We start from the raw sequence: 13,026 nt of genomic DNA, 5'->3' as shown, positions 1-13,026 counted from the left end.
AGATTTGTCCGTGTCCACTGCTATTAATTTAAAGAGAAATTGGGTTGTGAAGCGTGTGTGGAGAGAGACAGTCTCTGCAGCTATTGATTGCCTATTTCTCACATCAATGTGACAGACGCTTTCTTAGACAGACACATTTGACAGACACCATGGGAATTGACAATTGACACATATTACTGTTCATGGGTCAAAGGTAGATGGTCATTTATTGACAGCAGAGTCATATTAAGCTGATTGGATGATATCATGTCATTTGTTCTCCAAATTTCTGTTGTCCAAATGATTGGTTAGCAAACTATTAAACATTTAGTTAAAAAGGTTATTGAAGTTTGTGATTCATGTAGATGAAGAGATTGATTTTCTGTGCAGGGTAATACAGTTTATTGACTTAAAACAGTATTTTCTATGATTTTGAATACTTTGCCATATAACAGCATATACTGACATATAAAAATATCATAAATAATAGTGTGATAACGATTTCAGCCCAGTCCTAGTTCAGGCTCTACTTGCATATACGCCTGTATGTGTGTGGGTGGATGTGTTTATCGTAAAGATTTCTCATTGAGCCTTAGAAGCACTTACACATACTGCTCCCCCTGGGTGGATAAAACACCATGCTTCCTGTTAGTTTTATGCCAAGGGATGAGACTATTGTCACAGAGACGCGTGATGCAGGAGATGGTGCCGCGCTGACAGCTGTATCCATGCTGAGGAGTTTACTGACAGCAATAAATTAGTTCCACGCACTCAACAGGGAAGCGTAATTAGGCAGCCCAAACAAACACGCACAGACATGCATTTACACATTCATGCATACACACAAGAACACGTACACACACATGCACACATAGCACAGAGAAACATACAGGCAGATAGACAGACACATACAACTCAGGGATGCAAACAGACTCTGGCAGTACCCAACAGCTGCCGTAAAAAACACAAATATGTTTATGTAAGCCCAAAGGTCTGTGAGTACAAAACTGTACTCATACAAAGAGGTAAAGACACACACACATACACCGCACCAACATAAACAAAGCCAGTCTAAAAAGTAGAACACTGTAAATGACAGCTGTTCTCTGCGCAGGAAGGAAGGCCATCATGGGGAGAGAACACATTCACACTTATTTTCTCCACAACAGGACGTTTGAGGACACATGGAAACACAATGGAGTGTACCCACAGTGTCCTCGCACACTTTGCACAATCTCCCCTTCTTCCCTGCCAAGTCACATACACAATGTAAGCAACTTCTCACACATGAGGTACAGGATGGAGAAAATGAGGGGTAATCACAGGGGGAGAAAGTGTGAGAAAGAAAGGTACGCCTCCCGTCAGAGGTGCTACTGCGAAATCTGTTTTTGTTTTTGATTTTTAAAGGAAGTCGATGGATTTGCTACAAATGCAGTTGGAGTAGTTACAGTTAGAACACATGTGCTGTCACTCTATTGCAAAGCGAGACAGATGTGTTGTATTTGCAGATGATAGGGGTCAATATGCAGAGTGCCATGCAGTGCGTGGGTGGATGGGTAGGCAGAGGGATGACCATAGGGTTTAGGGAGCGGGCCATGCGAACAGATGGTCCCTGGTTGCCACCCAAGATCCCATTAAGAAAGATGGCAGGGCTGACCTATTTCTGGACCCACCATGCCGTGCAAATCCACTGCACAGAGAGATAGGGCGAATATCTACATTCAGAGGTTATAATCCTCGCTGTTTTTGTTGGACATTATGGGATTACATACGTTGTTACTATAGAATTAATGCAGGAATCAATTACAGGAGATGCTGTGGTAATGGCGCAAGAATTCAGCCGACTCATATTTCCAGCTGTCCAGCAAGTCATTTCCTTGGACAATGTGCCCTTGAGTGCTTAATGAGGTTTCTCTACTAAGCAACTGGGGTGATACGGTTGTCAAGAGACCGATGAGCCATCCGCTGCCAGACCAGAGGTGCTCTGTCTTTCACCTATGTTCCACATGCGGTGTCTTTATGTGGACAGCTGTCTCACGGGGCTCAGAGAGACGAGTCCCCTTCTTAAGCTGCAGCTGGCACTTAGTCACTTAGTTGCTCTCTGCTCTGCGGAAGTCCCCACAGATGGACGTTTTTGCCTATCAATGCCAGCAGAGGATCGTGTTCGATTGCGTTTAAGTTCATTACCGTTCATGTTTTTCCCTTTGACCCTGAGCTTTGTGTCAAGTGAGAACTACACTGGATGCAGGTCATGTGTGAATGAGGCAATAAATATTTGATAAGGTGATATTGTAGAGGTGATGGGTTATACAAAAAGCTGAGGACCCACACAGAGGCGCAACAGTGGCTCCAGCTAGCATCAATCATTTCCGCTGGTATTTTATAAGGCACATAAGGTGACACAGAGCCTAATCGAAATTGGATATATGACTCTGTGTGTGTGTGTGTGTGTGTGTGTGTGTGTGTGTGTGTGTGTGTGTGTGTGTGTGTGTGTGTGTGAGATGGTGGTTGGGAGGGGCTCATGCCTGCAGCTTACAGAGGCTATGATCACACAAAGACAGGGGACTTTGACATATGACCAGTCTGAGGAAACGATGTATTATCGGCACCTTTGTCTTGTGAAATCACATAAGGCACATAAATATATACACATAAATTCACACAAGTGCCTGTGTGCACCCGCTGCTCTGTATTTACTGTTATTACATGGTCTGAGCAATGCCATGAGCCATAATAGCTTTCGACTCTCGCAGCCTATGGCTCAGCAGTCAGACTTCTTTATAACAGGAACGCTAATGAGCAGAGTGATCTGTTTCTCATGCAGCACATGTCTGGTCCTAATGGTTATGTGGTGTGGGTGGATATGTGTTCATTTAATCCCTTTCTCATCACAGCAAAGTAGTTTGGCAAAGTCACATTAGGCACCAATAACAAAACAGGCCTTGTTCTTCTCACCCCGGTAATTCAGCCCAGCGTGGGGAAACAATATGGGGGACTCCTGGGCCAAGATGCTGCCACAGATGGATTTAGATTTGTCTGGTAATTCAATAAGCCTGGGGGTACACTTGATCTTTCACTAGCAGTGAAGTCATCAAGGCAAACAAATGAACGGGGATAGAGGGCTCTGCCTCTCTGCCTACCAGAGGTTATCTGTCTCAATCTGCTTTGGCTCTTCCACCTGGATAGAATGGAGCCTGCATCAAGCTTTAATCCCACCTCTGTGTGTGTGTGTGTGTGTGTGTGTGTGTGTGTGTGTGTGTGTGTGTGTGTGTGTGTGTGTGTGTGTGTGTGTGTGTGTGTGTGTGTGTGTGTGTTTGTTATTTCTGCTCTGCTCTGCCTAGGCAGACACCCCCCTAATGTCAGATGACTGAGCGCCACTACACAGCAGTTGCTATGGTTACCAGCCAGGTTCTGTGTACACGGATACTCATCGCAATTTTGATCTGCAGTGAAGCTCTGATGGGAGAGCAAGAGTCCCACAAAATCACCCACCCACACACACACACACATTATATACATACACATTAGCATACTTATAGACAGATACACAAACCATCTATATGTGGGGATATGCTAAGATACATGTATTCACAAATGTACACACATTCCACCCACATGAAGAGCTTCACACATTCATTCACCTACACAGAGCATTCTTCAGTACACATTGTGCTGCATGTCATTAGACTGTGCACGTAAACAAACACAGCCTAGCGGCCAGAATGATCAACCCCACCAGAAGTAGCACAAATCACAGTAGGTGATAGACCGGGATCTCTCTGCCTAGAAACCCCTTTAAAGCAACCATTGCCTTATTTCTGACTGACTCTCACACCCACTCTCTGTTTCACTCTCCATATGCCTGTCTGTCTCTCTCTTGGTGTGTCTCTCTCTCTCTCTCTCTCTCTCTCTCTGTCTCCCTCTCTACACTTCACACACACACACACACACACACACACACACACACACACACACACACACACACACACACACACACACACACACACACATATTTACAGGGCAGATTGGGAGCGCTCAGTCAGAGCAGAAGATGAAAGGGAGAGGGAGCTGTGTCCATGCCAGAGGAACTGTGCGAGTGGGAAAGTGATGAAAGAGAGGCTCATTTAGTAAATTGACAGCTCCCTTCAGGATTCTTCATCTTCTCCATGAAAGACCTGAATCCCTCTCAACTCCCAGCCATTCTCACCACGCGTGAAGAAACTGTCACATTCCAGCAAACATTAACAATGACAGTGTTAGTGTTTTAGTTTGGATCTGTCTCTCTCCTGACTCCCACTGCTGCCTCATTCAGATGCACAGATGCACAGTGGATGTCTGTGCAAGACAGACATACTGGTTGTAATACTCTGATGCAAGTTAAGATGTAAAAGGAAAGTTAGACCAGGCAGAATAGAAAAAGAATGTTTTCAATTTCAGTTTCCTATCAAGAAAAGTGACGGATACACTAATGCACATTCTTCTTGCACAAACCACACCTGAAATGTATTATCAGTGACAGACTGTTGTCAAGACCCTAAATGAGAAAATCGAAAACCTGATAAAGACACAGAAAAGCTGTTGTCAGGGTCATTTCACAAGTATGTATATTATCCAGCATAGAAACAACGTGGATAACTTGCATGGGCCCCAGTTCTAATCATGCACCGTGCACTTTTTTAATAATCCATGCAGCTAAGAGAACATGGCTAGCAGTTACAGGCAGCATGCTGCTCATAGCTAACTGCTCAGTGGAGTTAAGTGGCAGACATCTTGCTAAGCAGCACATGAGAGATGGTGCTGGTGGAAAAGGCTTTTAGTTTTTAATTTTTAAATAATGTATTCTTCTAGAGTGATGCAGTTGCATGAAGCAGCACAGGACAGAGGAGAAACTTTTAAATCAAATGTTCACCGTGTGTTTGTACAACTTCAACCGGTGCCCTTTTTATGAGCAGTGCGTCAGGGATATGTATCCTTGAAGTCATGCAAGTTACAAGGCACCACAAACAGCAGCTAACTCAAACTAACTAACTAAGTAAAGCAATATGGGAACAGGCTGAATAGCAGCAGAGTTCGACCACTGCAGATACACGAAGATCTGGCAAAGAGTAGCAGAGTGCAGGAGAGATTCTGAGGGCAGAGTGAAGGATGGAGCTGAAGGAAGGAGGGTCAGGAGGGGAGAGGGACTGTAATTCATACCAAGAGAAAAGCCACAGTGACAGCCTCTTACCTACTGCGCAAACACCACATATGCTACCTCTCGTACTTTGGCAGATAAATCTCCCACTCACATACACACAGGCATGTGCATGCACACCAACACACACAAATACACACACACACACACACACACACATTCATCGGTTCAGCTGGCAGCAGCTCAGCAGAGTGAGTTACAGCGTGCCGCACATTGGCCATTGCAGCAGAGAGAGGGCTGGACAGTGCCAGCCAAATATCCAGCTGAGGTCCAGTGAGGACTGAGCAGCCGCTAGTTTCTGTGCGGATCAAATTAATTGCCCAACAGTATGTCTCCGGTGGGACCTGTATACAACAGGTGAGTAAATGTGTACATGGCAGTGGATTAAACAGTGGATACATCTGAAAGCCAACTTGGGTGTGAAAACCAGTTGCAGACTGTTTGCCTGAGGAGGGTTGGGGCAAATGATTAGTGTAACAAAATTAAGTGCTCATGGATTTGAATGTTGAGTGATTTGAGTGTGCGGATTTGGTGTTTGAGATATTTATTTCTACTAGAACAAGGAAAACCTACCAGAACTCTGCCGGTGAGTGTCTGAGCGGAGATCATGACACCAGCCCAGTCTTTGACTGAAGTCATCCATCCCACCTCGCTGGCTGGTGCCTCCTCCTTCTCATCAGGACCCTTTAGTGCCTTGTCTGCTGCCTGATTGTTGGCGGGGTTGATCACCTTCTGAGCCTCCTGGAAGAGGAAATAATAATCTGTATTAGGAAATAAAGCAAGATAAAAACAGGAACATGGTCTGCTTTAGGGAGAAGGAGAATCTACAGGGGGGAAAAAAAGGCATAAATGTGAAGTGGCATTTAACAGTGAGGAGATGAAGATGTCAGCTGTGGGTAAATTTAAATGTGAAAGAATATCATCAAGAAGCTAAAATAAATTCATCATATGAGCACTACTGTAAAACAGCATCTTTCTAGGTAAGGCTTCATACGCCTCAGCTCATGCATGGCCACATTCATGACAAGCTACAACCTCCGAGGGGGAAAAAAAAGACCACGGATTTCTGCCATCACGCCATGATGGCATCCATCTGCTATATACTGAATGTGTGTGTGTTTGAATGCATGAGTGTTAGATAACGACAAAATGTACATGCACATTCGCTCATGCAATTTGGCCCATATGGCTCTGTAAGTTAATTGTTCCTCAGGGTAGAGAGCGTAAGACTATTGTTCTCATTCAAGCCTTTCAACGTTCCCTCTTGTGTCCGACTGAGTGAGCAGAGTTGCACGGCAGTTCATTGACATGCTTTGCTTGGCATAGTCACTGAATGCAGCTGTTCCTCTCCAGCCGTTCACTCACTCCTGATTTGACACAAGCAGGCGCTCGGCTTCCCTGTCCTGATGGCGAAAAAAGGGAATGAGTAGATTTCCCTGGGTTCTACAACCTTGGAGGTAACAAAATCCTACAGTCACATGCATCACACACACACTAGCACAAAGATGCAGAGTTGAGGTTTGTTTATGTCACCCTCAGCCTCATAAAACCATAGGCCAAGTGCTCCTTTCCAAGGAGGCAGGCTCGTATTACCGCAGGGTACATATGTAGCACTTGGAATGCATTTTACAATGTCCCTCCAACGTCCACAGTCATACCCAACAAGTAGCCATCAAAGCAGATTACGTGCTATGTCAACAAAGTGAAACTTGTTTCCCAGTACTATACATGTCACATTGCTACAGTTTGTTTGGATGACCTCCATAACATGCAAAAATGAAGATGCAAATAAAAATCATTGGTATTTACACTGGGTTTCTTTTTGTTTTTACGCCTGACACGTTTCGTTCCAGTAACTGTGTGGGGCAATAAAGAGATGCAACCAAAGGCCAAGCAACCACCAGGGTGAACAATATGTGCCCACATGCAACACACACACACAAAAAAAAACAAAACAAAACAAAAAAAAAAACAGACTGCAACTTTAGTATTTCTGCAGTGCTAAAGAACAGCACTATTACAGATGAGCCCAAGAGAGTGCTCTGTCCATTTCAAGAGGATTGTCTGGTGAAATTGGATTACATTTCATAATGATATGGCATGGACACAGCTGCCATTTTCCTAATTTGATTCCAACCCCATAACAATGCCAATAAACTGGCCTTAAAAAATCCTGACTTGGTCATAAGATCATTATCTGCTCCTGCCATTGGGCCTCTCAGTACTGCAGTGGATAATTCAGTTACATATGCTTTATATACTCATAAAGTAGCTCTGTGTTGGGGGGACTCACCTGTCGTGAGTAAGATTTGAAGCATTTTTTTTTGTCTTTCGAAGTCGCACAAAATCAGCACCTGATTATAAATGACAGCTACTATAGCTGGAAGCAGGCAGATCCTCAAAGATTTTGGTATTAAATTATAATGTGTATATGGGAGACAAACCCATTAACCCCCAACACAGAAAAAGTGAGAATATTATTTGACAACAAAAGTGAAATGAAAAGGGTGAATGAGAAAGACACGGCTCTAAAAGTCTATTAGCCTGATGTCAATATTGCTTGGTACAAAGTTGAACGCTGTGTTTGCTCTAACAGATGTTAATTACCTTCCACAACCTGGGTTCAATTTCTAGCTTAAGCCAAGAGCTTTTCTGTTGTGACTGCTGTTTCAATCAAACCGAAACCAAGTTATATTAGTCTATTCTCTATTTAAGTTTGTTTTTAAGTTGAAAAAAATATATATGTTAATATTGCCGCGTAATCTATTTTGTGCTCAAACAAAGTCAACATTTTAAAGTTCAGGCTCATGACAAAACCTTATATGAAGTCCTGCTGGCTGGAAGCTGGAGAACATGGTAAGCTGTGCATGATTTTATATATATATATATATATCACACATATATATAACTGAACTGAATGTATAACTGAATGTGAAGACTGCATGACTAAAATTCTCTCTTCTCTCCCCACCGGCACCACCCATCATCCATACTTCGGTACTCACTTGACTACGTACCCTGCATGAGCCTCGCCTGTCACATGCTGCAAATACTCAGCAAAGTGTGTATGTATGCGGGTCACCGTGCACAGTGATGTCTAAGTTTTCACTCTGATTGGCTGTGTGCCTGCTCGATAGCACTCCAGGCATGTTGTGGTGGCGTAGTATGTGCTGGTCTATGCCCAGCAGCTACTTCTCAGCCAGGGGGCCTCAAATATACACACACACATAACACACCACATCACACTAGAACTACTGTAAGTCACGCAAGTTGCATCTCACAGCTCACATTGCCTGTTTCTAGTGCTTCTTGCTACCGTTTCCTCCAGATTTGTTTTCAAGCATGTCGTAAATGTTATTCCTGTCAGAGCACTTTTGTTGTAAGTACTGCTAACTGACTGACAGGTTCCTAGTGCTACAACACATCAGGGAAACACCAAACCACAATGTCTTCATGAATTGCTTTAACAAAATTTAAAAAAAAAAACAGACTAAAGCATAGTATTGTACATCACTTTACTTTTAATTATAACAATGATTTCAAGATACAAGTATGAAGAAGAATTTGAGTCAATTGTTTTGTACTTGTTTTAATATAATGCATACTCTCGGTGTAGACACCAGGTTAATCTGGGAATGTGCTCACTGGTACACACCTGAGCATGGAGGCTGCAAGACCACATTCAGTGGCTGTGATGTGTTCCAGTGTGCGCATGCGAACATGTGTGTGGTGGAGGAGAACACATGAATAATGGATGCAGTCACAAACTGATGGTCGGGCAGATCAGAAGAGACAATGTAAACAAGCAATTGCTTCTAGTTCATTTGAGTGGCCGGCGGTAGGCCTAAGCCAATAGAGAGAGAGAGAGAGAGAGAGAGAGAGAGAGAGAGAGAGAGAGAGAGGGGCACTGAAGCAGCCTGCCATGGGAGAATCCATCTGCTGGCTATATATACACACCTGTGATGTCAAACAGAGAGAGACAGGCAGAGGGGGAGACAGGCAGGCAGAGGGAGAGGGGGAAAGAGGGAGCAGCAGGAGTTGGTAAATGATTTTATAACCAAACTCAAAAGGGGACAAAATGATGTGGTGAAAGCAGGAAAGATTTTTAAATAAGTATGATATCAAAGGAAATGATGTACTAATGCAGAAGTACGTAGAAGACAGTCATGCATGAGAAGGCGGTTAACTCATTTTTTTTTTTTTAGTTTACAACCTAATATGCTCATAAAATTAAACCCCATCAGCCATTCAAGCTTTATACATTCAGTAATTACCTCTCTATACAGGGGTTTTCATTGTTAGTAGCAGAGTCCGCCATGTCTCTGCAGGACTCAAATTGTGGACTGGAGGGATTCACAGGAAATGATGCATTTATGTAATTCAGCATTAACACACACACCATTTTTATCTCATTGGTATCAGCCAGTTCCTCCACAGCCATATCAGAACTGTATCAAGTTACTGCTTATGCAAACCAAACATTTCCTGCTAGTTCAAAAAATGTTCAACCAGCAAAAGATGAGGTTGTGAAGCAGTCAGTGAGATTAGTGCTGTCACTGGTTCATCAAAAATGCTTCTACAGATTAAGGCAACGGTCCTTTTCAGCATTTTTTGCTCACAGATGAGTTTTAAATATTGCAGGGGAACACAGGAACAAGAGGGAGAAGCCACAGTGAGCTGTTAAATGAAGGGCTGCAGGCGTTAGGCTGCGCAACTCCAAATTTTCGGCAAGGTAAACAACCTTACTGCGCCCTGCTGTTGTGTGAAAAACTATTTGCGACATGCACAGCATGAAAACAGACTGCCGATGCAATTATTATTAACAGACGTCCCTCAAAAAAAAAAAACGGAATTTGTGTAGTTTTGCTATAAAAAGATACATCAACTGCTCTTCTGCTGTATTTCTTACAAAGTAGCTGCTCAAGGAGTGTTTCCCGTAGTATTAAATCACACTCACTGTTGCCACCACTTATGTGGTAAAATCAACCAGGACTCTACTCACTATAATGCTCCTTTCCAGCTCTATATATTTATTCTGGGACTACACTAGAGTAGTTTTGCATGATTCACAGTTCAAAAAAAGTCTTATCTATTTATCTGAAAGAGCCCGTTATGCAGCCGCTCAGTTCGGTCTCTAACTGAAATAGGCAATATTAGCTCTGGCCACTTTATGAGGCCTCCCTAAAAGCCCACTTTCTTCTGATTGGCCATTTCTCATTGTGTGCTATAACGGTGGATTTCATATTTCAATCACAATCAATGTATAAAAGTTTTTCTATATATGCTCCTATTAATATTTGTAGTGTGGATAAATTGCTAATTGAAGTTGAAAATGTCTGCTGTCAGGAAATACCAAAGCTAACGTAAATCTGCACTGTTGGTTATTTGTATTCTGGAGCACATTAAATGCCTATAATACGACAAATAGAATTATTGTATGCATTTACACTGGTTCTTGTTAAATTTACACATGTCCCGTTTTTGAGCTTTTATTTACCTTACCAGTCTTTTCTATGGAACTTGACATGCATTGATGATTTCATTTTACATGTGTATTTAGTCAGTTACTGATTTTGTTATAGGCATATTGTGAATGTAATGTTGCTTTACCAAATAAGTTAGTGACAGAATTCATTTTCACCTGAATAAATAGAAATACAAATGTGATATGGGAAGTGGGACAAAGGAACTGAGCAAATTTCAGCTCTCTTTTACAGCACATACAACATTTAGCAAATCATAGATAATTTATATTGATGAAAAGTGGTGATGTAACACCTGTTAAAATTTCTATTTAAAAATGTAATGTAGTTCATCTTCCTAGTTCAAGAAACCTTTTTATAACATGACAGATGAACATTGTTAATATTAGGATTGTACCAATTAACAGAACACACAGGGGATGCCTGGTAATAATGAGCAAGAGAGAGGTGAATAAAAAATTGTATGGGAAAGAAGACAGAGAAAGACTGACAGTGAGAAGTCTACAGGACAGGAAGACAGAGGCTAAAGGAGATGAAGAAGGACACCCAGTCAAACGAAGATTCAGAGGGAGGCAAGAAGATAGAATGACAGAACAATAAAGCAGAGGGCAGAGATAATGACAGAGAGACACAAATTACAAGACAACAAGAGACAGAGGACACTGAGAAAACAAAGGACAGACAGACAGAGAGGTGGAAAACAGTGACAGAGAGACAAAGATACTGCAGGACAGGGAGATAAACAAGTGGGTGAAAGACAGACAGCGGGGCAGATAAGGAGCAAGAGAAATGGGAAGTGAGAGTGAGAGACCAGAGACACAGTGAGAAAGACAGAAAGAAAAGACAAGAGAGAGACAGACAGAAACATGCCCATGTGACTCCGCTGATCTAACAGGACTTGGCTTTAGCGCAGCTGTTCCTCCGGCTTTCGTCCTCATCGCTGGGGAAAACTCTATTCCAGTGTGAGGTGCTATTTATAGCTTCACCCAAGGAGACGTTAAACGAGTGAATCTCATAACACGCTCTGTTCTCCATGTTTGCTATTTTAATGCCGGTACAGTTACCCAGTGTCCCTGGGTTACAGATCTACACTGGGTCACATCGAAAAGGAAGAGGGAGGAAGAATAGGAAGCCTCCTCACATACTAATGACACACACACACTCACACACACACACACACACACACAAACACACAGGTACAAAGCTGGATCTGACAACACTATGAGAAAAAGGTGTTATTTATGTGTATAGGTCATGCTTACTGAACCATATAGAAATAAAGGGGATAAATGGTACAGGCTAATTCCTGGCCTAATTCGGGCCATAGCACGTGACATGTGACTACAGTGATACATCTCTACTACAAAGAAATCCCCACAGCCAGTGCCACAAATGTTATTATGATACAAACATTATTGTATATCTGTAACACTCATCACTCATATTCCAAAATATATTACTGCAAAATGAGAGGACAAAAAGGACAACAAAAAAAAAAGAGGAAAATTGTGATTTGAGATGGGACTTTATGATCCCGAGGTTAGGGGCTTACCTAGGCTGCCATGTGTTTGGTGTAGGGATTACACAGGTACAGCCTGGAATACAATCTGTTCAGGATGACACCCATACATGTCATCACTCTGAACACGTTGTCGCCACACAAATGTCATTTACAGAAGCGGTGTAGCAGCAGAGTAAATCTGCACATGTGGCACAGCAGATACTGTGAGTACATTTTCCATATAAAGAGTAAAGCCACATTTATTTGAGAAATAGCAGTAAAATATTGAGTTATATGTGAAATTGTTTTATGTGCTAAGGTTTATGCTCAGGGGGTTGAGTTCAGCACTGTGAACCAAGAGTCTGAGCTCAGTAAAGCCACGAGTCAAAACTATCCAAAGACTGACAAATACAACATCACAACAATTTGAGCACTGCAGGCCAAAGCAGGATTAGACGATTTGTGGACACTGAACTAAACAGATGACATCCACAATGTCGGCAAACAGGAAGACAAGCCAAACGGTTTGCATCTCTCTGCATCACCGCTGGACAGTACACCCATCCACACGACAGGGCAGGAGCTCATTCCTCAAAATGGCTGCACTCTGTGTATGCTTTTTGTCCCAACTGTGACGTCTCCTCGGCTAACAGAGAGAAACAATGAGTTAGTGATATGAAGAAGCACAATGTAAGCCTGCCAGCGCACGCTGTCTAAGATGTACATTCTTTCATGTCCCTCCGTTCAAACAAAACAGGACAGAATAAAGGCACATCCACATTAGTGTTACTTCCCTACGACTGGAGGGAAAGTAAAAGAAAAAAAATCTTGAATGTACAGTCCTGTTGATTCATAATGCTGTACTGCAC

At 42.6% G+C, this 13,026-nt stretch overlaps 1 protein-coding gene across 13 annotated transcripts in view; it reads right to left on the bottom strand.

Moving 5' to 3' along the window:
- Positions 1 to 13,026, bottom strand: part of LOC111235220 (calcium-activated potassium channel subunit alpha-1) — a 156,698-nt gene that overhangs the window by 114,174 nt on the left and 29,498 nt on the right. For all 13 annotated transcript variants that reach the window (XM_022763606.1, XM_022763603.1, XM_022763601.1 and 10 more), the window contains exon 2: positions 5,747 to 5,914. In XM_022763606.1, the coding sequence (XP_022619327.1) occupies positions 5,747 to 5,914 (168 nt within the window). The remainder of the gene's footprint in view (positions 1 to 5,746; positions 5,915 to 13,026) is intronic.

The sequence above is a fragment of the Seriola dumerili genome, unplaced genomic scaffold, assembly GCF_002260705.1.
Source record: "Seriola dumerili isolate Sdu_G_001 unplaced genomic scaffold, Sdu_1.0 BDQW01000478.1, whole genome shotgun sequence".
Lineage (NCBI taxonomy): Eukaryota > Metazoa > Chordata > Actinopteri > Carangiformes > Carangidae > Seriola > Seriola dumerili.
Note: the sequence above shows the minus strand (reverse complement) of the source record. Positions and strands in the feature narration are given on the sequence as shown.